The 26,853-nt window shown below is 57.5% G+C and overlaps 1 protein-coding gene across 1 annotated transcript in view; it reads left to right on the top strand.

Moving 5' to 3' along the window:
• ADAM12 (ADAM metallopeptidase domain 12) overlaps window positions 1-26,853 on the top strand; it is a gene marked incomplete at its 5' end in the record, with an annotated part of 275,701 nt that overhangs the window by 227,874 nt on the left and 20,974 nt on the right. Inside the window, 8 exon segments of the mRNA XM_054581238.1 lie at window positions 5,220-5,309; window positions 6,746-6,941; window positions 18,784-18,892; window positions 18,995-19,193; window positions 19,675-19,752; window positions 22,384-22,492; window positions 25,845-25,980; window positions 26,498-26,606. Of these exon segments, the coding sequence (XP_054437213.1) occupies window positions 5,220-5,309; window positions 6,746-6,941; window positions 18,784-18,892; window positions 18,995-19,193; window positions 19,675-19,752; window positions 22,384-22,492; window positions 25,845-25,980; window positions 26,498-26,606 (1,026 nt within the window).

Below are 26,853 nucleotides of genomic sequence, written 5' to 3'. Positions count from 1 at the left end.
TTCCGCAAGAAAGCTGGGCGTGAATGTTGGGGGCTGCAGAGGGGGCTTTATCCAAGGTTCTGCTCACAGTGGCGGCTGATTTGGCTCACAAGGCACAGGGCGGGGGGTAGCCATGCACAAGCAAGGCCCGTTACGGGGTTGCGGGAACTCTCTCAGGTCAGCGGAGGAAAACGTGAAGCCGTGACGGGGTGGGGCATGCGAAGGGGAGACCCCTCGGAGACTTTGCTCATGACCAAAGAGAAAAGCAAAATCAGCTTCAGCTGCCCACGTTTCTCAGGAGAGGCCATGATGACTTAGAAATGGCTTGTCTCAGTTGTTCATTAACCTAAATACCTAGGACGACTCTTCATGGGCCCATGGGCTGCCAGGTGTGGGGTGACTGTGTCAGCGTCACCTGCTCCCCATTGCAGCAGGGCCACCAGCGGCGCTGCCACCTCACCATCTCCACCGTCACCACTGGCACCGTCACCATCTCCACCTCCAGCACCATCCCCACCGCCCACCCCCAATGACCACTACCACCTTCCCAGCTGTGACCGCCACCCCCACCATCGTCATTGTCACAATGACAACATTACCACCACCCCACCACCCCCACCCATCGGCATCCCCGTCATCCCCGTCCATCCCGCCCATCGGCATCCCCGCCATCCCCGTCCATCCCGCCCATCGGCATCCCCACCATCCCCGTCCATCCCGCCCATCGGCATCCCCACCATCCCCGTCATCCCGCCCATCAGCATCCCCACCATCCCCGTCATCCCGCCCATCGGCATCCCCGTCATCCCCGTCCATCCCGCCCATCGGCATCCCCACCATCCCCGTCATCCCGCCCATCGGCATCCCCGCCATCCCCGTCCATCCCGCCCATCGGCATCCCCGCCATCCCCGTCATCCCGCCCATCGGCATCCCCGCCATCCCCGTCATCCCGCCCATCGGCATCCCCGTCATCCCCGTCCATCCCGCCCATCGGCATCCCCGCCATCCCCGTCATCCCGCCCATCGGCATCCCCGCCATCCCCGTCATCCCGCCCATCGGCATCTCCGTCATCCCCGTCCATCCCGCCCATCGGCATCCCCACCATCCCCGTCATCCCGCCCATCAGCATCCCCGCCATCCCCGTCCATCCCGCCCATCAGCATCCCCGCCATCCCCGTCATCCCGCCCATCGGCATCCCCGCCATCCCCGTCATCCCGCCCATCGGCATCTCCATCATCCCCGTCATCCCGCCCATCGGCATCCCCGCCATCCCCGTCATCCCGCCCATCGGCATCTCCATCATCCCCGTCCATCCCGCCCATCGGCATCCCCGCCATCCCCGTCATCCCGCCCATCGGCATCCCCGCCATCCCCGTCCATCCCGCCCATCGGCATCCCCGTCATCCCCGTCATCCCCGTCATCCCGCCCATCGGCATCCCCGCCATCCCCGTCATCCCGCCCATCGGCATCTCCGTCATCCCCGTCCATCCCGCCCATCAGCATCCCCGTCATCCCCGTCCATCCCGCCCATCGGCATCCCCACCATCCCCGTCATCCCGCCCATCGGCATCCCCGTCATCCCCGTCCATCCCGCCCATCGGCATCTCCGTCATCCCCGTCCATCCCGCCCATCGGCATCCCCACCATCCCCGTCATCCCGCCCATCGGCATCCCCGCCATCCCCGTCCATCCCGCCCATCAGCATCCCCGCCATCCCCGTCATCCCGCCCATCGGCATCCCCGCCATCCCCGTCATCCCGCCCATCGGCATCTCCATCATCCCCGTCCATCCCGCCCATCGGCATCCCCGCCATCCCCGTCATCCCGCCCATCGGCATCCCCATCATCCCCGTCCATCCCGCCCATCGGCATCCCCGCCATCCCCGTCATCCCGCCCATCGGCATCCCCGTCATCCCCGTCCATCCCGCCCATCGGCATCCCCGCCATCCCCGTCATCCCGCCCATCGGCATCTCCGTCATCCCCGTCCATCCCGCCCATCGGCATCCCCGTCATCCCCGTCCATCCCGCCCATCGGCATCTCCGTCATCCCCGTCCATCCCGCCCATCGGCATCCTCGTCATCCCCGTCATCCCGCCCATCGGCATCTCCGTCATCCCCGTCCATCCCGCCCATCGGCATCCTCGTCATCCCCGTCATCCCGCCCATCGGCATCCCCGCCATCCCCGTCCATCCCGCCCATCGGCATCCCCACCATCCCCGTCCATCCCACCCATCAGCATCCCCACCATCCCCACCATCAGCATCTCCACAACCGCCACCAGCTGTCAGCAAATGCTTGAACGCCTGAGTTTTGCCATCCGCTGATGCTGTGGTCCTCTCTCTCATCACCGTCAAGGAGTCATTCCGCTTTGGCAGGACGCTCACTCTCTGGCCAGGCAGCATATGGCATTGCAGGGCGGATTGGATTAACTCAAACGCTTTCCTTGTGTTAAGCCAAATTTCACTCACATGTAATTCCCAAATTTATATGGCCGCGGTTGGGGTCCTTATTTCACAGGATAAGTTCTTGGCACTTGAAAAAAACTCTCATTCTCCTCAACCAGAGTTCTTCCAAGAAATGTTCCAAAGTCACAGGTGAGCCTTTGCCTCACTTTTTAATTTTTTTTTTTAATTTTTATTTATTGATTTGCGAGAGAGAGAAACATCAACGTGTTGTTCCACTTACGGACACGTTGGTTGATTATGGAATCATTGGTTGGTTCCTGCATGTGCCCTGACTGCGGGTCAAACCTGCAACCTTGACCTATCGGGATGACACTAACCAGCTGTACGCCTTGGCCAGGGCCTCATTTTTTGTTTCCCCCTTTTCAATGTTCAAGCTCAAACTGTGTCTGAGACTGTGACAGCCCATTTCCAGCCTCCAAATTGCTTTGACCGAAACATGCAGTCCCCCCTGCTCACCTGGGCTCTGTAGCCCCGCCCCCCGTGCTCGGGCCCAGGAAATCCTCCCCGTGCCTTTGCTTCTCATTGGCCCACGCACCTGGGGGGCTCTGCGCGTCGCCAGCTCTCCGCCGGAACCAGCTCCTGCTCCTGCGCTCCCCCATGGTTCATCTCCACCACTTTCAAAAAGGCGCACTGCTGCCCGGCCCCAGCGTTGAACTAAAGAGTCCACATCCACAGGGGACCCACACACGACAGTGACAATCAGGGCATCTGCAGACACCTCGCTCACGGCGTCATTACTCTTCCTTCTTCGGAGGCTTGGCGTTCATTGGCTCTACCGAACTTCTCTGTCGAGTCCTAAATTAATAACTGGATCAGCAGAGGAAGAGTTGGTCTCCTCTGATAAGTAGAGTACTGCAGAAGAGGTAGATTCTGCATCATTAAAAAGGCAGGTGACTGGGGAGAGCTTCCCGTGCAGGGCATTGGATTTATATCAGCCCCAAGGACGGGACAGCTCACCCCCCCCACCCCGCCTCCAGCTAACAGGGCTGGGAATGAGCACCCCCTCCTGCGTCAAGTCCCTGGGATGCAGGAGCGTGCAAATAGCTTTTAAACCTCATTCTCTTTCTCACATTATCAATCCCCTTTGAAGTCAAAGCCCTTCCACTTGGCTGCATTTCCACGTGAGCTGCTGCTTATATTATTCAGTGATTTGCTGGGGTGGGGAGGTAGTTCTTAAAGGACCTTAGGACCCAGTCTGAGGCTGGCCTATTTCGCTTAGCACAAGGAAATCTGTAATGTGGCTCATGTGTCCTTAGCAGGGCCATTGAGGTCCTAATGAAAAGGATGATGTTGCTTTCCATTTGATGGCATGGATCAGGAATGCGAGGGACAGAGTCTTTCAAAAGAAAACAGGTTCCTAAACTTTTTAGGGTGGTTAAGTCCACGAGTTAGAAACCCATACGTCTTGAAAGTCACAGCCATGATTTCTGCTTAGCAATCTTATCTTATTGTATATATTATAGACTGCGGACGTGTATAAAGTCCTTGAACAAATTTAAAATCTAATAACTTTGGGTGTATCTATAATAGCAGCACATAGCAACCACCAAATGAGAATAAAATTCATAACATTATACAGGGTTCGATTCAGATAGCTGGGTTAGCCATAAATCTTCTGGATTATTGACAAAACTTAATTAATTGCATTAATGATACTAATTACAAATTCATTCACACAAGATGGTCTGTAAGAATGAAACATTATGCTATTAGAACAGTATAGGATTGGCTTCATTGTAGCCAACAGTATGTAATTTCTTTAGCATACATCATATATTAAATAAAATTAAAGGACACGATAAATTAATCAATACTAAAGACTCCATGAACTCTTCCTTCTTTTGAGTATTCAGTTTTTTTCTAAAAATGCCTAAGCTCCAAGTTACTGGAGAGTTTGCGATACCAAGACTTCATAAAGACACCAGGAAAATTTGTATAAACTTTTCGTCGAGAGCTAAGCACAAGAGGTCAACCTCTTTTTCCCCCCGCTGTTAGGAAAACACTGGGCACTTGTGATGCACAGCATAACAAAGGAGCTCATTTCCTCTCTCACTTTAATTTCAGAGAGGACAATATTTCAGAGAGCATCGAATATTTGACCTCTCCGTTTAAATCCCTTGCCAATCAGTGGGCACAGCCCTCAACCCTCCTGCCTCTGGATCACTCACACCCCTGTGCATTTCTGAGCTGAGGAGTCAGGTCAGGTTCAGCAGCCGCCTGCACTGAGCGAGAGTCTCATCGACGGCATCGGGTTGGATGGCAAGGAACTGTGCTCCAAGCGCTACCGATTGGACTTCACTGCCTGCCAGTGTGTGTGCTCCTGATGGACGCGGTGGGCCTTGGGAGAGCCATGTTTCCCTGCGCCTACGTACATCTTTCGATAACTGAGTTCACAATGTTCTAGCGATCCTGATGCAGCTCACTGCCGTAGACCTGCAGGAATGGGAGACCCCTTCCCTCCGGAGCCCCGGCTGCGGCCGACCTGAGCAGGCCGCCTCGCCAGTCCCCCTGTTCAGGCTCCCCCGCTTCACAAAGGGCGCTTGAGTGCTTCTGACTCTTCCCCAGAGGCTCACCGCCCCCCCCCACCGGGTCCATAAACGCCCACAGGACTCTGCTTTCTTACAGACGGAGATAACCCTCCGTTTTCAGCTCAGGAGCCGGGCCGCCTGGTTCTTTCTTCCCTTTGGCGTCCCTGCACGGCCAACGTTTGCTTTCCTTGAGTGGCTGCTCCCTACGACCCTGTCAAACAAACCCCCTTCCCTCCCCAGGAATGCACGAACCTCTGCTGCAATGCCACCACCTGCGCCCTGAGGCCGGACGCCGTCTGCGCACACGGGCTGTGCTGCGAAGACTGCCAGGTGAGGTCTCCTGGCCCTGGGGTGGCCCGCAGGCCCGGGCGGTTCCACGGGGCCAGCGGCAGGGTGGGGCCCTTTCCCAGCACCCACTGCGGTGGAGGCAGTAACCCCTCAGTGGGGTTGGTATGATCACTTCCTGTTTTCAGCATCTCCCAATGTCCATGTGAAAGGCACATTTTCATGCTAAGTCATCTGTGATCGGTATTTATGAGCTGAAAAGTAATTGGACTGAAAAACTGAGCTCCGGCTGTGCTGCCGGAGGCACGGGCAGGCCTGTCACTGTCACCAGAGGAGGACCCGAGAACAAGTCCCCACTCCTGTTACTCAGCCTCATGTCCGCTCCCTCTGCTGGATCCCACGCACGCCTGATGCTGGGCCGGGGGAGCCTTGAAGGTTGTCCCAGGGGTTCACGTGTCAATGTCCTGATCTTGCTGTCCCCTGAACAGAAGGCGCCCCCGGCCCGGCCCGGCCCGGCCTGGCGGTTTCACACCTTTGCCGTTCCCACCGCCATCGCGGGCAGTTCCATGGTCTGTTTCCTTATTCTGAGCTGAGACCTGGAGCAGAGGCCTGAGCTTTTGACTCAGAGGTTCCAAGGGCAGGATTTTCTTTCTTTCTAATGAAGCAACGGACCTGGGTGTCCTGCTTGCTGGGACCTCCCTCTGACAGCCCCGTGATTTGGAAGTGCAGGCAGACATTTTACGTCCTGCTTAAAAACACCCTTGATCCCCTTTCTGCTCACGATTAACCAATGGGACCGTGAACACAGCTGGCGCCCCGGCTCGCGGCAGCGGCAGCGGCAGCGGGTGGCAGGAGGTTCCTGGACGCAGGTGGGCAGGGACGTCACACCGCGCAGCCTCAGATAAGACACACGGAGCCCTAATTTCTTCAGCCGCAAAGCGACACGGCGTCGGCCGAGTGTGCCGTTCCCTCCTTCGTTTCCTCTGCACCGCGCCCCATAAAGCCCCAGATAGGTTTCCAGCTCCGTGAGCTGAGGGCAACTTGAAATAGCTTTTAGGATCGTGCCCTTGGAATTATTTTTGTCAACTTGCCCACAAATGCTAACCCCATAGCTGTCAGCCTCGCCTTAAAACATGCGATGGCATCGGTGACCAGAGATCTTCTGAAAAACGAGGCCACACTCCCTTCGCTCCCCTGCCCCCAAGTGGCAGGTGCCAGCACCAGCTCGTCGGGCCATCAGACAACCCGAAGGTGCAGGACGCTAAGAGGCTGCCCCTGATGTCCCTCGCATAGCAGGAAGGCCATTGTCACCAGAGCAAGACTCCGTGGCTCCTTCTGCTCTAAAGGGACGGGCGTTGAAACCCGTGCCCCTTTATGTGACCCACGAGGACAGGCAGCTGCATGGTCCACCCCAGGAGCGCCGCGGGGACAGGCGCCCCCTTCCCTGCCGAGCGCCCGCCCTCACCGCCCTCTCCTTTCAGCTGAAGCCCGCGGGGACGGCGTGCAGGGGCCCCGGGAACTCCTGCGACCTGCCGGAGTTCTGCTCCGGGGCCAGCCCGCACTGCCCAGCCAACGTGTACCTGCACGACGGGCACCCCTGCCAGGGCGTGGACGGCTACTGCTACAACGGCATCTGTCAGACCCACGAGCAGCAGTGCGTCACCCTCTGGGGACCAGGTACGGGGTGCCTCCCGCTCGGGGCAGGGCAGGCGCACCGTCCGCAGCAGGGGTTGGCTCCCTGGCTGGGCTGGGCCAGGCCTGAGGAGCTCAGCGCTGTCCCATGAGGGACGTGTGAGCACCTACTGTGTGCCCGTGGGTGACAGGGATGAATCATCTATGGCCCCTGCTCTCAGATAGCTCGTCAGGTAGCGGGACAGACAGGTGGACGGGCAGAACTTCCTATCGCCGCTCTGTCTGCCTAAGTGCTTCCTGTAACTCAGGCAGGGACCCCCGCCAGGTGGAGGGTGGGTGCCACAGAAAGTCGCTGCCGCTGAAGGGGCCGAGGGCAGCACCGGGAAGCCCGCCCCAACCTGGCGCACGAGCGGCCTGTGACCGGGAAGGACGGGGAGCGGGCAGCCGGCATCCAGACGGGAGGCCCGTGGAAGGGCCCGTGGGGGTGGAACCTGGGCCCAGAGCTCGGAGGAAGACCGTGGACACCGGGGGTTGGGGCCTTGAGTGCCACGGTGGTTCTGAAGGCAGAGTGACAGGCTCGGGCGTCCGGAGGAAGCACCAGGCAGAAGGCGGCGGGGCAGTTAGAGGCGGCCCACTCACCGCTCCTCGTGTGGGCGTCTCTGGGCTGGGTGCTCGGTACGACTTGTCCCTTCTCGCCCTCCCATGACCCTGGAGCAGGGACAATGGCTACAGTTTACAGAAGGTGCAGCTCAGGCTCAGAGGCCAGACGTCAGTGTCCCGAGTCAAGGGCCGAACTTGAACACAGACCACTGGGGCCCAGAGCCCCCTCAGGGACGAAAGGGGAAGACTCGGTCCCCGGGGTGTCTCTCCTGTGCACGCGGCCCCTCCTTCGGGGACCCGCCGCAGGCCCACGCACAGCATCTCCCAACTTGCAGGCCCCACCCGGCCTTGTCCTTCCCCCCTCCCACTGGCCGCAGGGGTGACCTCGGCTCTGGTCAGAGAGCCCCGCCGGTGGCAAGGCCGCTGCGGTGATCCCTTGTCGGGGGAGGAGATCCCATATGGACTTTTGTCAGACTTTGTGGTGAGGTTTTGATTTCAAGAGTGACGTGGCGAGCAAATTAGGGCAGAAAGTGATGGCTCAGCACCAAACCGTGGCGGGGAAATGTGTGTGAAAGCGATGACCCACGCAGGGAGGACAAAGACGGAGTGTCCCGGGCTGGGTCCTGCGGTGGAGCCCCTCCTCACGCCAGCCCAACAAGCCCCTCTGCCCTTGAACGCTCTGAGGGGCGCCACAATCGGGGGCTAATGCAGCCCCGCCCTCTCGCACCCAGTTCTTCCACGAGCCTCGGGCTTCGTGGCTGCCCTGGGGCTGGGGGCAGGAGGACCCTGCGGCGCCTGGGGCCTCAGAGCGCCGTCGGGGGGGCCCCGGCCAGCCCCCAGGCCTGGCCCCTTGCCCGCTGTGCTGGGAGGACCCCCAGGCCAGGGTGGGGGCCTCTCACCGTGTCAAGCGAGGGGGATTCTTCACGATGACAAGCACAAGGTAGGCGCTCACTATTCACGTGCCAGAGAGCTGCATGGCCTCCGAACGGCCTAGTGACTTCACACACCTTTCAGCCAAGCGAGGTCACCTTGGGACAGTGGCTACTGCTGCCAGCCAAGTCTTCACAGCATAGAGTGTCCCTGGTGGCTGTCCCTTCCCAGCCTCCCTCCAGACTCGGTAATGCCTGGTTCTGGAGTCACAGGGGACGGATCAGCGCCCCCTTCTGGGGAGCGTCCCATGGCCAGAGCCCACCCAGCACCGGAGCCCTCGGGGCGAAACGTGCCTTCGGTGCCCTGCTGTGTTATAACGTCTGGCCCCGGGTCCAGAGGGAGGTCCGGCGGAGCTCCGCGGCTCTGAGCCGCCGCCACTGTGTGACTCAGCTGGCTGCGCGCCTCTGATTCACGATGACCGAGCCTGGTATTTATTATCTCATCGGATTATCCTCCTCAAGCTCCCTGACCACAGCCAGAGAGCCAGACGGGCGGCCGCACTGACAAGCTGACTCATGGACTGGGTTTTCCAAAAGCAAGAGTGATAGGAAGTTCCCTGCTTTGAACTTTCACTGTCCTTGCGGCCGAGGGTGCGGCCAGAGGCCTGGCAGCCTGGGGCCCACACCGCTGTCCCCAGAAGGAGCTGCCAGCCCCTCGCCCCGCCGGCTGAGGGGCCTCTGCCCGGGCGGGGCTGCGTTCGCCACAGGGTGTCACTGCACGTAGACTAAACGTGCCCACACCCGGGACACTCAGCGTTCCTGAAACAACGGGCGTGGGGACGGGCGTGAAGCCACCTCAGGTTCGTGACTTCAGTCTACACTGCCAGCCCCTTCTCAGCACTTCAGATCACCCCAGAGGCGTCCTCAGGGCCAGCTGTGGCCCTCAGGACGTTGGCAGCCACCTTTGCAAGGGCAGGCACCCTGTCCTTCCGTACCAGTGCGGCCACTTTGCTGTCCAGTTCAAGGGCCCTGTGTGGGTCCCCTGTGTCCACCCAAACAATGACCACAAACCCAGTGGCTTGCGACAACACAAACTTACCATCTTCTGGTTCTGGGGGTCAGAGTCCAGAAGTCAGATGTAGGGGGCAGGGTCCTTCTGGAGGCTCTGGGCGCGAACCCTGTCCTCCTCCAGAGCTCAGAGGCTCCTCGGCTCCTGGTCTCTCCCTTCATCCCCCAGGCCGGCCACACAGCGTCCTCAAACCTCTGCGCCTCTCTGACCTCTGCTTCTGTAGCCTCAGGTCCTTCCCCAACTCTGACCTCCCGCCTCTGTCTCCGAAGGACCCTGTGGTCATTGGATCCACCCGGGTCACCAGGAGAGCCTTCACTTCCTCACGCCTCCACAGTCCCCTCGCCAGTGTCCGGTCCCAGAATCAGCACATGGCCCTCACTGGGGGCCTGTTCCCTGCCTCCCACGGGCCTCGAGCAGGCCTCTGACGGGCAGGGCGACCTTCGGCAGACGGCTCAGCCTTGCTGTGCCTCGTCTGCGCAGTAGGGGCAGCAGCATGCCAGCTCCTTGGGTATATATACTGTTGCCCTCTAACGTAGCTGGTACCTCTTTTATGTAACCTGTCACATTCATCAGATGCCAGATGCCGGTGCCTGGTATGTGCATTGAAACTCTAAGAACCTGACGTGGCTGTTTGCAGGAAGCTCACAGATGAGCGTGCAAGACCCTCGTGTCCCGGGGCCACAGTAAGGCTGCTGGGAACGGGAGAGCAGCCAACCCCAAGGGCGCCACAGATGAGGCGGCCCTGGAGTCGCGTTTGCCAGGGTGGCGAGGAGGGCTGTTTCCTGCCCACGGAGCGGCGGGGCTCAGGGCCCACGCAAAGCGTGGGGCCACGCCAGGGAGGTGCAGGCGGCTCCGCTTGTCGGGAGCTTGGGCTGTGGCCTGGAGCGCCAGGGGCCTCCTCTGTCACCCGCACCCTCTCACCTGCGAAGCGCTCGTGCTGTTCTGCTGTGGCAGGATGCTGGCTCAGGGGCCCTGAGGCCGCCAGGGCGACAGGCTTCCCACGGTCCCTGCGCGCTCGCGGTGCTGGGGCTGGAGGGCTCGTCCTCGGCCAGGCCCACGCCGGCTGGACGCGCCTGCTGAGAGCCCCGGAAAGCTGCATGACAGCGCTCGGCGGGGCGTGCTTTTGGGACTCAGAAAAGGGAAACGTATCGTCAGGGGCGCATGTGCAGCATCCCGTTCCCCGTGCATTCGCAAGGGCTCTGAGCTCTGGGAGCCGCTGCGTTCTTGCAGTGCTGGCCCCAGCCGCTTGCCCCCCGGTCGCCTGGCCAAGTGGCTGACTCATCCAGGACGCTCGGTTCCGTTCGGGAAGCCAGCTGCTCACCCTCCAGCTCCCGCTGCCCGGCCCTGACCAGACGCAGCCTTTCCTGCCGCTGACCGCTCCTTGTTGAAATGGGCTCGTCTCGGCCCAGCAAGATACTTCAATAAAATAATCCTGCTTCCAAATCTTCCCACAAATAAAATGATAAAAACTCAAAACATATGCCTGCACCTTCTAGCTGGCAAAGGAACACGCTCTTAGAATAGCTTTGGAGTTTTGGGTTCATCTGGTTGTTTTTCAAATTATTATTGTCAATGATGATCTTATTGGCCAGGAGTTTAATTTTTTTTTTTCCTCTGATTTTTCTCCTACAAATCTTGCATCTCAAGACTTTGTATCTTGATGTCAAACACAGAAATGTTCAAGCTGTGACTTATAGTTAGCTGATTTTGTCCAGCTTAGTCTTAATAGCCACAGAGATGTTCTGTCAGTAAGACATGACCTTTATTCCCTCTGAAATACTGAGGGATAGTTTTCCTCAGGCAGAATATTGACTTTTGCCAATATTGTTTATCTGAACTACTAGCAGGGTTCCTGAAAACATCCCTGGGAAGTTCATCTTATAGATGACTACGTGTCTACAGCCACAAATAGTTTGTATCAGAGCAGGCCTGAAATACGTTAGCTTTGTCTCTTTTATCCCTCACCAGAATCTAGTGCCACTTGACTTAGGCAGTGTAAGCTAGCCAGACAAAATGGATGGACTAGAAAATATTCAGAGTTTCTCTGCAAGGCTGGTTGATTTCTTTTTTTTTTTTTCTTTTTTTTTTTCTTTTTTATATTGGAGAGAGAGAGAAAAACATCAATTTTCATTGTTCCACTCATTTATGCAGTCATTGGTTGATTTTTGTATGTACCCTGACCGGGGATTGAACCTGCAACCTTGGCATATCGGGGCAACACCCTAACCAACTGAGCTACCCATGCAGGGCTACAAGACTGGCCTAGATGAGTTTGGTTTCTTATGATACACCTGGGGCAGTACTTCTACTCATCCTCTTCATCTATGATGGCTACAGATGGGAAGAAATTTTTCCAAGAGCCTCGTTGTTTGGGAGTCGGAAAAGTCTCCCTTTTGTCCCGCTGTTTGAGAAGGAAATGATTTGTTCATTTGGACTTCGTGATGAATGGAGAGGTCAGTTTGGAGAAGAGAGACAGAGAAACATGGAGAGATCGACACAGCGTTCAGCTGTTTATGACAAGAGGCCTGTGCCTGCGAGTGTTAGTGGCGGGGGTTAGCGAAATCAGTGACTTAGTGACAGGGGCAGGCGGGGCAAGGAGCTGATTTGACTGAACCCGAGAAGTTCATTTGCATAATGGAGTCATTTTAAGGAAAGATTAAATCAAGTCAAGTGTGGGCCTAATTCAAGATGTCATCATTTGGGAACTTCCAAACTACGGTTACAAATATAAGTTATATCACTTTGAAGATAAAACCGGTAATTAAAAACTGTCACTTCCTGTATAATTATAAAATACAGTAGGAGGTCAAAATTCCCTCTAAAAGTTGAATTTTCGTCTTTTGATAACGGCAAAACATCCAAGTGTTCCATCGTTAAGAATTCAAAAGCTGTAAATTGATGTAATGTAGTAGCAGTAAGAAAACGGGCTCTTTTTGAGGCTTCCGATCAAGGTGGGGGCGTAGGTAAACACAGCTCGCCTCCTCGCATGGCCACAGCAAAAATTACAACTGGACTACAAAATCAGTATCGCCCAGAATCATCAGAAAATCAAGCTGTATGGAAGTCCCAAAACCAGGGAATTAAAGAAGTCACGTTGATCCAGAGGGGTGGGAGGGGCGGAGACCTGGAGACGCAGGGAGAGGCGAGCAGACGCGGAACAGGCAGTCCCCACACCCACGTGCGGTAGATAAAAATCAGGAAGGATACCTCAGGCGGGAGGGATCCCTGCCCCACACCAGACCACCCAGCTTGGGGTTCCAGTGCCAGGAGGATAAGCCCCCATAACTTCTGGCTGTAAAAACCTATGGGAGTTGGGGCAACAGAAGAAACTGTGGGATTCTCAGGTGTCTCCTCTTAAAGGCCCCACAAAGGACTTAGGACTTACACTGACTCACTCCCTCTGGGCCCCAGCACTGGGGAAGCAGCTTGAGGGACACCCGTGGCAAACAGGGAGAAACTGAAGTGTCTGGCATTAGGGTGAGTGTGGGGGACAGCTTCCTCCCAGACAAAATCCAGAGGTCAGGCAGCAGCAGTGTCCCCATGCTGAGCCCTCCCCCACGCAGAACCCCAGAGCAGCAACGGCGTATCAGAGTCTCCATCAACCTGGTTCACAGAGGTTGCCCTGCCCAGGTGATTACCGAAATCTCTGCCCCATCCAACTTAGAGGTGAGCTTTCCTACAATAGGACATGCTGCCAAGAGAGGAAGTCAAAGCAGCTCTACCTAATTCATAGAAACAAACACAGGGAGGCTGCCCAAATGAGGAAACAAAGAAATATGGCCCAAATAAGAGAATGGAACAAGAGCTTCAGAAAAAGAACTAAATAAAATGGAGGTAAGCAATCTATCAGATGCAGAGTTCAAAACACTGGTCATCAGGATGCTCACAGAACTCTTTGGGTACTTCAACAGCGTAAAAAAGACCCAGGCAGGAATGAAGGCTACACTAAGTGAAATAAGGAAAAATTTATAGGGAACCAGCAATGGAGTAGATGAAGCTGAGAATCAGACCAATCATTTGGAACATACGGAAGAAAAAAAAAATCAGCCAGAAAAGCAAGAAGAAAAAAGAATAAAAAAAATAAAAAAAAAAAAATGAAGGATAGGCTAAGGACCTTCTGGGACTTCAAACATACCAACATTTTAATCATAAGGGCACCAGAAGGAGAAGAGGAGGAGCAATAAATTGAAAATGTCCATAATTTGATGAAAGGAACAAACATACAAGTACAGGAAGCATAGAGAGTCCCAAACAGGGTGGACCGAAAGAAGACCACACCAAGACACATGATAATTAAAATGCTGAAGGTCAAAGATAAAGAATCTTAAAAGCAGCAAAAGGAGAGAGTTACCTACAAAGGAGTTCTCATAAGACTGACGAATTCTCAAAAGAAACTTTGCAGGAGAGAAGCGACTGGCAAAAAGGACTCGAAGTGATGAAAAGCAAGGACCTGCAACCTAGATGACTCTACCTAGAAAACTATCATTTAGAATTGAAGAGCAGATAAAGTGCTTCCAGACAGGGTAAAGCTCAAGGAGTTCACTGTCACCAAGACATTGTTATATGAAATGTTAAAGGGACTTATCTAAGAAAAAGGAGATCAAAACTATGCACATTAAAACAGCAATAAATTTACAACTATCAACAGTTGAATCTAAAAAACTAAGCAAACCAGTAGAACAGAAACATAATCATAGATAGGGAGATCACTTGGAGGGTTATCAGTTGGGAGGGGGGGAAGGGAGAATGGGGGAAAAGGTACAGGGATTAAGAAGTACAAATTGGTAGGCACAGAATAGACAGGAAATGGAGTAGCTACAGAACTTACCGTATTTTGCCATGTATAATGTGCTCCCATGGTATTATACCCATTATTATATCCATTGTATGCAATCATACCCATGTATACTGTGCATCCTTATTTTTCCCTCAGAATTTTGGGCAAAAAAGCATGCACTAGACACAGCAAAATACGGTATTGTGTCCAAAATACTCCTGGACATGAACTAAGGGGGGGACTGCCGGAGGGAATGGGGGCACCAAATGGCAGGAGGCGAACGGGAATATTGGGACAACTGTAATAGCATAATCAATAAAATATATGTTTAAAAAGTGTCATTTTTTTCAAGACACATGAAGCCTCTTGTCTTCATGAAAATGTGAAGACAAACATTTGAAAGTGCAGCGACGTTGAACCCAAATCAGTGCTTGATAGCATCTTATGAGTGGATAGAAGTCATTTACACTTTTTTCTGTTTTAGTTTAAACAGTTTATTATGCATATTCCTTTTACAGGAATTTTGATCTTTAAAAGAAAACTAATATTGAGCTTGCTGTTCCTCCTACTTTTGGGGTAACCAAGGTAGCAAAACGGCATGGCTTTATTTTCCATCGCCCGACTGGAAAAGGTAGCCGAGCTCCCAGCCAGGTTCCAGGCGCGGGTCCCCAGCCAGCTGCCGTCTGCCATCACCTGCGCGGGTTCAGGGTGATAATCTCATACTCCAGAGTGTGTTCAAGCAATCAGAAAAGAATTCTAAGTACCACTTTCAAAATACTAATTAGCGTTGTCCAAAGCACAGACTCCTCCTCTTGCAATGGCCCCTCTTGGTCGTAAGCGCGCTGTGACTAGCTCGGCGCCGCCCGGATCACCTGAGTAAGCGGTGTCGCCGAATGCGGGTTGCCGGACCATTGTGTCAAAATACACTTTCATTTTGAACTCGTTGTCCTGGCGCGGTGGGTGCCCGTACAACCCAGTCCCCTCAGGGCGCTGGAAGTGCACAGGAGAGACACCAAGAGCTGGGGGAAGCTCGGGCGCAGGGTGCGGTCAGACACGCTCAGGTCCGCATCCCTATTCAGGGACCACGTGGTCAGGATGAGCCTGTCCCCGTGATTTAACCTCAAGTAGCTTCTACCTGCACCTGGATGACATGCAGAAGGACCCACTCCTCCAGGACCTCCTCCTCTTCGGAGGGGCCCACCTGGGACCCTGCCTGAGCCGCTGGGGGCACCTGGAGGGCTCGGTCCAGGGAGAGGCCACGACTGGCCACGCCCGGTGCGGGGGCCTCACCTGCTCGCCCACTGGTCCCCGCAGCGCCAGACGCGAGGCCTGTGCCTTATCGGTGACAGACCAGTCTGTCTCTAAGGTAACTGCCAGGCGGCCCCTAACACACTAAAGCCGCAGGGAGGGCCCTGGGGTCCCCGTCCACTATCCTAACTGCCATCAGTGGGTTCCAGACATGCAGGCGCTCACAAGCTTGCCCCTGGGTTTGTACCTTCAAGTCCGTTTCCTTCGCTGATGTTATCTTTCAAGCAGAGCCGCCTCCGCTCCCGAGGTCGGCACTGAGCCCCCAGAAGGAGGATTTCCTGCTTAGAATGTTTCTTACTTTGCCTAAACTTGGAGGGAAGGACAGTTGCTCTTTGCAGCAAGGACAATGTCTCTCTTTTCGTGACCTCGTATCTTCTTTCCTCATAAGTCAGCATGACTCGTTGTAAAGGACTAAGTGAAAATCCAGAGTCACAGACGATATAAACCAGGATGGCCTGCTCCCCAGACGCCGCAGGTGGCTTCCTCTGGGGAGGACGATGGCTTTTCCAGTGGCTTCGCGCTCATTCACTCTTGGCATGCACCTGCTCTGCTCAGGCCGAGGCACCATGCCTGCCCTCGGGACACGCCGAGAGGCAACAGCAAGCATGCGGATGAGGAGGGGACAGCCATATGGGAGGAAGGAGAGAAGGGGGTCGACCCCGGCTCCAGGAAAGCGGCGGTGGAGGAAGGCCCAAAGGACAGTGTCCAGCAGCCCAGGGCCTCGTCCCGCGGCCTCCGACAGCGAGTTCCAAGGATGGCAGCCTGCAGCCAGGTGCCAGCATCGGCCCCGCCCCGTGGCCTGCAGCGTGGAGCCTCTGAGGGCCAGGCCTGAATCTTATACTCATCCTTTGGCACTGGGGAGGGAAAGGGAGCCCTGCCCGAACCCTATCAAATGCTTTCCCAGAGGAAAAAGGGGTTTGCCCCTAGAAAAGGAGACATGGGAGACGTGTCCAATGAAATAAACCCCTGAGCAACCCCGCATCTCCTAAGCTACAGTTCATTTTCACAAGGTTCTGGTGCTCCAAACCACCAGCGGACACCCTCCCACTGCCCAGCCTCTGTCCCCTGGGCAGGGGACCGTGAGGGGTGGTGCTGAGCGGTGCCCGACCTCGAGCCGGCAGCCCGCCGGCCCCCCGAGGTGGCCTGGAACCCCACCTGGCATGGCCCCGCAGCCTGAAATCGGAGCTGGCGCTGCAGGACCTGTTGTGACCAGGATCTTGTCACAACTGCTGGCGCACACATTTTTGTTAAGGAAGCTTTGTGCATTTCACGCTCCTTGGCCTGTCAACATGCACGTAAGATTTCTCATCCCAGCTCGGAGACTCCAGGGTAGGACACGCCAGGCCCCTGCGTGAGCGCGGGCACCGTAGACAGTTCTGCTCCACCGCCTCCACCGCCTGCCACTCACCACCCCCCCCAACAAAAACAGCAGCAGTTTCAGGGCTCTGAGGAAGGCTGCCCGTCCCCAGCGGCTGCCCCCGACAGCCTGCCTGGAACAGCAGCCCAGGACCCGCCAACTCCGGAGCCCTCTCCACAGCGCCCCCACCGCCCGGCTGCCAAGGAATGCGTTCACCTGTTTGTTTTCTGTTGCTTCTTGCCATTCAGAAGCAAGCAGGAGGTTTGTCCAAGCTGGTCGCCACTGTTTCCCCAGCCTGGCAGAGAGCGAGGGCTGGAAAACCCTGTGTGCGTGATGGGAGCCTGCAATGGGACGAGAGGATAGGAGGGGGGCCGGGCGGAAGGGGAGAAGCAGGGACAGAGCCAGAGAGACAGGCAGTGAACACACGGGTTCCTGCAAATGCACAGACAGCCCTTGGGTTATTGGTATTCTAGGTGCCCGTGTTTTCTAACCGCTTTGATCAACTAATCCAGGCACTTTGATCAAAGTACCATCAAACGGGATTAATTTAAGTACAAAGTGCAGGCTCAACCCTGAGACTCACCCTCCCCGCCCCTCTGCCTCCGGTAAGTAGATGTAAAAGAATGTGAGGGCAGGACGCGGAAGAAACAGGTCCACCAGAGGCGGAGGCCGAGCAGGTCTGTGCCACAGCCGCTCGGCGTGCAGAGGGGACCAGGAGAGGGACGAAGGACCAAGGAGCTCGCGAGACCTTGTCCCTTTCCGTGAAATGAGTCCAGTTTGGGGTAACACCTTAAAAAGGAGATGGGGTGCCTCTCTAGAGTGGTTTAGAGACTGGAGTGGCAGGCACCGGTGGCTGGACCCTTTACTGACCCCACCATTGCAAGGGTCGGGTTGAGTTTGGTGTGTCTGTTTGCTTCTTTGGTTTAATGAGATGCTCGTGACCGGTGAAGGGGACTCAAGTGCAGGTTGGAGAAAGGCGGGTGCTTTTACTAATGAAAACACCTTCTGTTTCCTGGGAGGAGGGGGTCTTGTCCTCCAGTGGGTCACTGTCTTAAAGAGTCTAAAGTCCCCTTGGAAGGCGAGGGGAGCCCCCCCGGGCTGGGAGCGGCCACCTGGCAGTCAGAAGTGATGTGACAGGAAGCACCTGGCGGGGACACCCATGTGGGAGAGAAGGCAGGGCCAGGTCACATGCAGGGCGCATGGTTTGTGCTGATGAGTGTGGAGTGGTCTCCTGAATTCCACATGTTGTCGTCAACAGAGAGCACCATGCACAGGATTTGAGAGCCCTCCAGAGCTCTGGCGTCGCAGACCCCATGATCTGCTTGCTGCCCCTGGCCAGCAGATGTGCTCAAAGTGGGCATTTCCTGAGCTCTCCGCCTCCCGCATTCCTGTCTGCTGGGCTCCGTCCCGCCGGGCAGGATGACGGTTGGGTTTTGCGTCTCCGTGGCCCCCCAGGAATCTCTGCCCTGCAAACACAGGGAGCTTCAGGGGACTGGAGGCGCGGCGTGCAGTGGCCGCGTCTCGTTTGTCCTCTGTCTCAGTGCTTCCCCCCGTCAGCCATCATTGCTCTTTGGAACCTGCTAGAGCTTGTGTTTCCTCCCTGGAACCGTGTGGGATGGGGTGAAGGCGAGCCAGGCGCCCCCTTGGGCAGCCAGCACCCCCTTTCTGTCCGCGTCGGGTCCAGTGCCACAGCCGAGGCCCGTCCCCTGAGCTATGAAACGCGTGTTCAGCCGGGCTGACAGAGGAGGCTGGGCTGCCACTGGCCAGCCCCCCTTGGGAGTCAGCCGGGACACTAGATGTTCTGGACACAGAATACTGCTCCCCAGAACCCAAAACCCAACGCTGCTCCCAGGAAAATCCTAAAGCCACTGGCGGGCGGTGATGGTGCTGCTGTGCTCTTGTTCCAGGTGCCAAGCCCGCCCCTGGGATCTGCTTTGAAAGAGTCAACTCTGCAGGGGACCCTTATGGCAACTGCGGCAAAGACTCCAAGAGCTCCTTCGCCAGATGCGAGATGAGGTGTGGAATCTGTGTCCTGGCCACCATCGCTTTGCGCATCCCACGTGGCAGGGGGCTGGTTCCAACCCCCCCTTGGGGGACTGTCTGTTCTTGCCCTTCCAGAGACGCCAAATGTGGGAAAATCCAGTGTCAAGGGGGTGCCAGCCGACCAGTCATTGGCACCAACGCCGTTTCCATAGAAACGAATATCCCACTGCAGGAAGGAGGGCGGATCCTGTGCCGCGGGACCCACGTGTACTTGGGCGATGACATGCCGGACCCGGGGCTCGTGCTTGCCGGCACCAAGTGTGCAGATGGAAAAGTAAGACCTGAAACTATGATGCTCGCCTGCATCATAACTGTAAGCCGGGGCGGGGCCCACCGAGAAATGTCTTAGGAGCCCAGGAGCCCAGTCGTGAGGTTGCTTTGTTTACCTGAATCCTTGCCCTCTCCCGAATCCAGTCCTTTGCACCTGGAAGGAAACGTCGATAAAAGTTAGATACTGGGCAGACCATCAAGATGCAGAATCGGGAAAATCAGGCTTGTTTTCTCAGCCCTTGAATGTTAACACGTCGCTTCTGTGCTCTGGGTGTCATGAGGGTTTGCAGCCAGGAAATGACTTCGGAAGGAAACTCAGCAGCACGTTGGATTGTTTTTGGAAGCACAGCTTGTTTCTGGCACAGAGTTCTTGGGGTCTTGTTCTCTCCTGGAGGGCGCCCTGGGAAGTCAGGTGTACACACCAATGAGTACGCATGTGTGTGCCACGCAACTACTGAAGCACGTGCTATGTTTTCCTCCTGCAGATTTGCCTCAATCGTCGGTGTCAAAACATCAGTGTCTTTGGCGTCCACGAGTGTGCAATGCGGTGCCACAATAGGGGGGTGAGTAGACCGGACGCCTCCCCCTGGCCCGTCCGTGACAGGTTAGGGGCTCCCTGGTCCACGTGTCAAGTTCTTCCCAATCCTTGACTTTTTCAAAACAGAGCAGCATCTCCTTCATATAGTCTTCTAAAAAAACATTGATTTTCTTCGACCTTTACGTGGCATAACAAATGTGATTTTTATTTAACAAAAATAATCAGACTAAGCGGTAATTAACTTTCAAATTAACATGCTGTGATTTTTTTAAAAAAAAAAAGACTGTCATTTTCAAAGTAATTGTAAAAGCAACCATTCTTTACGAAGAGTTTTGCAATAATATTTCAAACAGAGCTGCTCTTTTTACAACCAAGATTCAGAATATGTGTCTGCACTGAAATACTTCCGAAAGGAATTAAAACAAAGAAGTCAATACTGACCACATGTTCTTGAAGCCCCATGCATTGGGTTTCAGCCCCAGCAGGCTGTTATTTTAGTTCAGAAAACCTTTCGGGGAGGAGAGGACTCTAACTGTCTAAAACATAATTTATTTGCCTGATGGGCTTAATTATTTCCAATGAAACTATATTAATCTTGATTTGCCACGCCAGTGGTTCATTCGTTTTTCTGAAACCTTGTCTACAGAAATCATTCTCCAAATTCTATTTTTAAAACCTGCAGACACTCGCCAGTGATTCTAACCTAGAATTATGGGATTTTCGGAAAGTTACTCTTGTGCTGTAGCCGTGAGGGATGACAGGGCCGCCCCCTCAGGAGGGGCGCCGGCGGTAGGAGACGGGCCTTCCCCCGCCTTCGCTGGGCCGCAGACCCCTTCCGAACGGCTGGGCGGGAGGCCTCAGGCAGCCTTATCGCTTCACTGAAGAGGAAGCCGGGGCTCACGTCAGGGCAGGGACTTGTCTGAGGTCACTTTACCCACTGGCGGCAAGGCTGGGGCGGGGACCCTGGACCTGTCGCTCTCCAACATTCCTGGGGTCCCGTCCACGCGCTGGAGAGGAAAGGCCCACATTCTCCGGGTCGGCGGGGCCACTGCCAGGACTTGGCAATGAGGAGCTTGACCGCAGCCCCCCCTGGCGGGCCAGGCCCCCAGCAGCCCCTGCAGTGGGGTGCAGGGGCCGCAGCCTCTCCGCCGCCAGCTGCAAGGCGCACGAGGCCGCACGCCGCAGCAGGAGGCCGCGCGGGCCGAGGGGCAGCGCCGGGGCCGGGGCCCGGGGCCCGGGGCCAGGGGGCGGGACACCGGCAGCATCTCTGAGGAGGCAGGCCAGGCGCCCCGACTCAGCATAGGCTGTGCCACTGGTCATTAGTTCTGCGTAGCTCCGGCTGCATAAGAAGCATATGCCCCCTCTGCCCACAGGCTGTCCTGACGTGCGGTCTCATTTGAAGCACCTGAGGCAGGCAGCTGATTGATCAAAAAAAACAAGTCGGTGAAAGCAGAGAGAGACCACAGATGAGATATAGACTCCAAACATTCTCTTCTGCCTTAAAATACAAAAGCGTGACCCGGCCCCATGCGGCGGCATCCAACGCCGGGCTGAGGCCCGTGGGTGGCCGGGGGGACCGCCGCTCCGCACTGGCTGCCTCGCGGAGACCAGCCGAGCGCGCCAGCTGCGACGGGGGGCTTGTTTCTCTACGCGGAAGGGCAACTCAGACGCAGGAGCCACCTGCGTCCCGAAGCCGCCCTGTCTCCCGCAGCCTCCCCGTCGTTTTGCCGGTGCCCAGCCCCCTTTGTGACTCGACTTCACGCAAGGCTGCCAAGGCACGGCCCCCTTTTCACAGAAACAGTGCCGTCTTCACACTCAGATGCCAGTGGTTTGCGTAGTAGGTCAGTAGTTACGTGTCGCAACAGCAAGGGGAACGGTGACCCCAGTAGGGGCACAGCTGCCGGCTGTCGCCATGGTAACCCGGTGAGCCGGAGCCAGCCAGCCCAGGGAGGGCTCTAGCATCAAGTTAGGGTCCTTGTTCAGGGCCTCCTCCTGCCCTCTTGGGGGCGCCTTCTCTGTCACTGCAGAGCCATCCTCTTGTTCCAGGGGGCAGTAGTCTTTGTCGGCTGTGCGCACGGCGCCAACCCTGCAGGAAACGGCCACCGGGAGCCTCTGCGAGGAGGAAGCAGACCTTTCGGGCAGGAGACAGGGAGCAGGCTTAGAGGGCGTGTCCCCTGGGCCCCGCTGTGGGCCTGCTCTGGGACCCTGGCCACCCAGCCTCCCGTCAGAAGGTGCCCAGAGGTGGTCAGCCGTGCGACACCCGAGGGCTCGGACGCCGTGTCCCGACACAGGGCTCCTCCTCACCACTGAGAAGCCTCACATCACAGCCAGATGGCGGGGGCGAGTGTTCCTGGATTTAAGAAGGGGGACGCAGGGATGGAGGAGCAGAGGGAGCGGGTGGAGATGCCCTGCCTGCCATCACGACGCCCTGGACGGCTGCTAACAGGCAGGCCACGTGACGCCTGCAGGTGACACACGCAGCCTCAGGCTCTGGTCTCCAGGGTGGCTGCGTTTGGGCTTGCTCTCACAGTGACGTCTGCTGAGTCCGGCCCCGTGGGTGCTGATGGGGGCTCTGGCCGCGGCGCCTCTGCCCCAGGGGGATGGGGCGCCCTAACTCTGCTTCCCTCTCGTGCCCTTCTCCCCGCTGCCCTGAAAGGTATGTAACAACAGGAAGAACTGCCACTGCGAGGCCCACTGGGCACCCCCCTTCTGTGACAAGTTTGGCTTTGGAGGAAGCACAGACAGCGGCCCCACCCGGCAAGCAGGTTGGTGGGGACAGAACCCCCAGGGGAGGGGTCACTGAGCTCCTGGGGGGCAGTGGGAAGCCAGGGCGGTGGGGGGGGTGGTCTTTCCAAGGGAGCCAGGGTGGCTTGTGGCTGTCGGGATAGACCCCCCGGAGCAGGACACAGGTGGGGACCCCACGTGGGCCCGACGCAGCCTGAGGTCTCTCTCTGTTCCCAATTTCTCCGTTGTCTTCCCTGGTCTTTTTGGAGACCGCTCAGGCTGCTTTGGCTGGGGGCGGGGGGTGGCTGAGTTTGCCAGTTTTTAGCCTGTGACACTTTTCTTAACTGAGGTCCCTTGTACAGCAGAGTGCCACATGGGCGTGCTCCTCCTTGTCCGATCAAAGGCCTTGAAGGCCAGCCTCTGTGAGCCAGGGCCAAGGGGTGGGAAGTTCACTGCCTTTTAAACCTCTCACTAGAAAAACACCCTCCTCTTCAGAAAGGGGATGCGCCCGGCAGTGGCGGCGGCAACCGCCTTATTGACCGAGCGGTACCTCGGTGCAGGTTCCACACTCGGCATTTCATATGCATTGCCTCAGCCGATCCTCGCACGATTCTGGAGTCGGTATTGTTCTCTTCATGTATAAAGGACCAGGGGCGTTAAGTGACCTGCCCAGAGACACCCAGCTAAGACTGGGACGCAGGTCCGTCTACCCCCGAAGACGCTCCTGGTCACGGCTGTGCCTGAACCCTCTGTCGTCTTCTCTTCGGGTGACATTGAGAAAGGTCCCCTCGCACAGCACCCTTTCCTCTCGGCTCCAGCGGGCAGTTAAGGGGCGAGTCTGAGCGAGGTCCCTTTCACAGTGAAAGAGGTGAGACAACAAGGGGCGGAGGGCTGGCCCAGCGCCGCCGGAGACCCGGGAGCAGGGGGCGCTCACCCAGCCCCCGTGCATCGCCCCCGGCGCTCACCTGAGCCCCCGACTCGCACACGGTGGCCGGTGATGCTGCAAAGGGCGTCACCCATCCCCAAAGCGGGTTGAATCTGTGGCTGTGCCATCGTCTCCATGGCAACAGACACAACACTGCTCCGCAGGCCAAGTGGCGAGCACAGCTCTCGGGAGGGAAGGCCCCCCCCACAGGCACATCTGTAGAACGGCGACCTGAGAAAGGACAGAGAGCTCCCGGTCATCCTCTGTGACAGTGGACACGCCTCCGCACCGCGCCGAGAGAGCTCCTGGTGACCGCCTCTCGGGCCGGGCCCCGCAGCAGGGAGAAGAGGGGCCAGGGAGCCCCGGCCCCTAGCGAGCATCCCCTCCGGGGCAGGAAGGAGGCCCAGCGTCCTTCCCTCACTGACGTCTCAGCCTGATGGCTGGTCTCTTGCTGCACCTTCATTTTCTAACATGACTTGAAGCATTTGTTGTAGCAAAATAGCAGGGTTTCCGCGCTGATGCAGAGGGGCCCTGCCCCCTCCATCCGCACTCCGGTCACCGACGGCACTGGGGGGGCTCGGAGAAGGGGCAGGGGGGCAGCGCGCGCTGGGCCACTCAGGGTGTGGACGAGCAGCTCGGGTTTGGGGGTTCCCACGGTCACCGACTCCCCATCGCTGCGGGTAAGAGGAGGCAAAAAGTGAAAACAGGATTGCGGACCCACCTGCCACCGCCCTCGCTTTGTAAGAGACCGTGCGTGTAAACACCTCCCCCGCATGCCTGGGGGGGGAGACTTCCGTGACATGCCAGCCCACAGCTGAGGCAGTGCCGCGCCCCGCGCCTCGCTGTCCCCGGGGCCACTGCGGCCGTTGTCCAGCCGACGTCACCCCGTCGTTCACTTCCCAGGCACCTGCCTCCTGCCAGCGGCTCCTCTGGGTCCCACAGCGACATTGAGCACAAGGTGGCAGGAGGGCACTGTGACAGGAGGGGTGACAGCGAAACTTAGGGGCAAAGGACAGGGACGCACCGGGCATGACTGGCAGGGCGCAGGGCTCGCGCTGGGCGAGGGGGCGAGGGGGCAGCGGTCGGCGGGGAGAAGCCACCGCGCTGCCTGGGGCTGTGCCTGGAGCAGCTCCATGCACCGCGCAGCCGGCTCGGGGGACAGGCCACCTGGGGGCGCGCCGAGTCCCGTTTGGGGCCCAGGGAACGTTAGACTGGATAAGCCGATCGGTGCACAGCTCAGGGATGCATTTCAAGGGACTGGAAACCGTGACGCCAGGCCCCAGCCACCCCCTTTCTAATCAGCTTTGTTAAGAGGCGACAGGACTCGAGCCAGAGCCCCCGCGATCACCAGTGCGCCGTCCGCAAAGAGGACGCGTTAGCCAGGGAACCAGAAGCAGGACCTCTCCCGTAACATGGACGCGTGGATCGAGACTGTCACGTGTCGATGGTCACGTGTGGGCTACGGCACGTCCCTGGCAGGACCTGTCAGTTGGAGCTGACGTCCAGAGGCGGGGAGGGTGTGAAGACCTGCCCCCCGCGGGAGCCATGTCTCTCTGGTCTGCAGCCAGCTGGACGCCCCGCACACGGAGGGATGGGCAGCCTGGGTGACCGAAGCAGCAGCCTAGAAGGACGGCCATGCACCTACTACGTGCAGCCCACCCTCACCGTCGCTGGCGGGAGAACAGGGACCAACGCACGAGCCCCGCGCGCTCAGGAGGTTCAATTCAGTTGAAATGCAGACAAAACTCCTCTAACTGCGGCCCTGAGGGTCCTCCCCGGACCCCCTGTGCCGCCGCCGGCGGAGACCAACCGTGTGCTGGCACCTTCCCCTCCCTGCCGCGCCTGCGGGGGCCGTAGACTCTGTACTAAGCAAAATGGGTCAAATCACACAGCAGGGGGTGTTTCCATGGAGGAGGTGAACTGCATCCTGCCAGGAAAAGGGTTCACCCCCACACGCTGGGCTTCGCCTCCCTGGAACGAAACAAACCCTGTGGGCATCTCCCTTAGCTGTGAGTTGGCTTTTTCTTTTTCCTTTCTGCTCCTGACTTGACCATGTCCAGAAACAAGGAGGCCCGGTCCAAAGAAATGTGAAAATAAAATATAAACCAGACTCCAAGGCCGAAGAATGAGAGGAGGAAGGAGCCGGGTTGCGCAGTGTGATGGGGAAGATGCGGTTCGGGGGCCACTGCGGCACTGAGGGCGCCTTGACCGTGGGTCCCCGTGGCCACCGTTCCCGCAGTTCCCAGGCTGCGGGGGCCTGAGTGGCCAGGGCTGCGGCCCCGCCTCCCAGGGTGGTCCGAAGTGAGCGACAGCCACACAGACGCGGCCTCTGGGCACCGTGCAGGGCTCCTCCGCTCTCTCGGTCGCTGCCCCTCCAGAGTCCGCGTGGCCGCAGACGTCAGGGTGTGAAACCTGCCTGATCCCGCTCTCACTGGCTCCTTCCCTGAGTGTGACGTGTCTCGTTTCAGATAACCGAGGTTTAACCGTGGCGATCCTGGTGGCCGTCCTGTGCCTCCTCACGGCCGGATCTGCAGTTTATCTCAAAAGGAAGCCCTTGATACGACTGCTGTTCACAGACAAGAAAACCACCATTGAGAAGCTAAGGTGCCTGGGTGTGGGTCGTCTTTCCAGACAGGGCGGCTCCCTCAGCAGGGAGGGGGCAGGCTTTCCGGCGCGCACAGCAGGTTTGGGGTTCTGTGTTCACGTTTCTGCCAGGCCAGCGGCTCCGGTCACGCCCCCTTCGCACTGTTTGTTGCTTGCTTACTACATGTGACCCTGGCGTTAGGCATTTCTGTAAGATGCAGGCTGTTGAGATGTTCTCACTGGGCTTTTGATTCCAGGGTGTTCGGTCAGCGTTGCTGGAACGCCGCCTTTACACGAAGGTGTCACTGAGCCTGCAAGAACTCATTTAACAGAACAGTGGCTTTGGGGAGAAAAAAAATTAGTATTTGTTTTAATCTTGTGAGAGTGTCAGCTGATTTTACCTTTGCATGTTTAACCCCACAGAGTTTTAAAAAATTAGTAAACGGGCTTTTTTTTTTTAGAGTGATAGTGAAAACGATAGAAAAAACTCAGTCCACCGCAGGGAGCGCCCTCGGTGAGCACGTGGGTTGCGTTGCAGGTGCGTGCGCCCTTCCCGGCCCTCCGGCGGCTCCCAGCCCAGCCAGGCTCCCCTCCCCCACCTGAGCAAAGGCTTGATGCGGAAGCCGGCGCGCCCGGACCCCACCAAGGTAGGTCCATGTGCACGCGAGGACGCGGGCTTGGCTCCCGTGGGGCAGAACCTGCAGCCCACCTGTAGCACGTGGAGCGGCGCCCTCGGTTCCCGAGGTGGTGGCCGAGGCTGGCAGGAGGCCGCAGTGCCCCGTGGCCGCTCCACGAGGTCCTGCGGGGGCACGCAGCGTCCCCTGCGTGACATCGTGGGAGATTGCTGTGAGCCACGGTCTATCCAGTCACCTAGACCAGCCAGCCCCCCAGGAG

The sequence above is a fragment of the Pteronotus mesoamericanus genome, unplaced genomic scaffold, assembly GCF_021234165.1.
Source record: "Pteronotus mesoamericanus isolate MK-2021 breed Mesoamerican mustached bat unplaced genomic scaffold, CSHL_Meso_final contig_657, whole genome shotgun sequence".
Taxonomy (NCBI): Eukaryota; Metazoa; Chordata; class Mammalia; order Chiroptera; family Mormoopidae; genus Pteronotus; species Pteronotus mesoamericanus.
The sequence above is the reverse complement of the archived record's forward strand: the minus strand, read 5'-3'. Positions and strand labels throughout refer to the sequence as shown.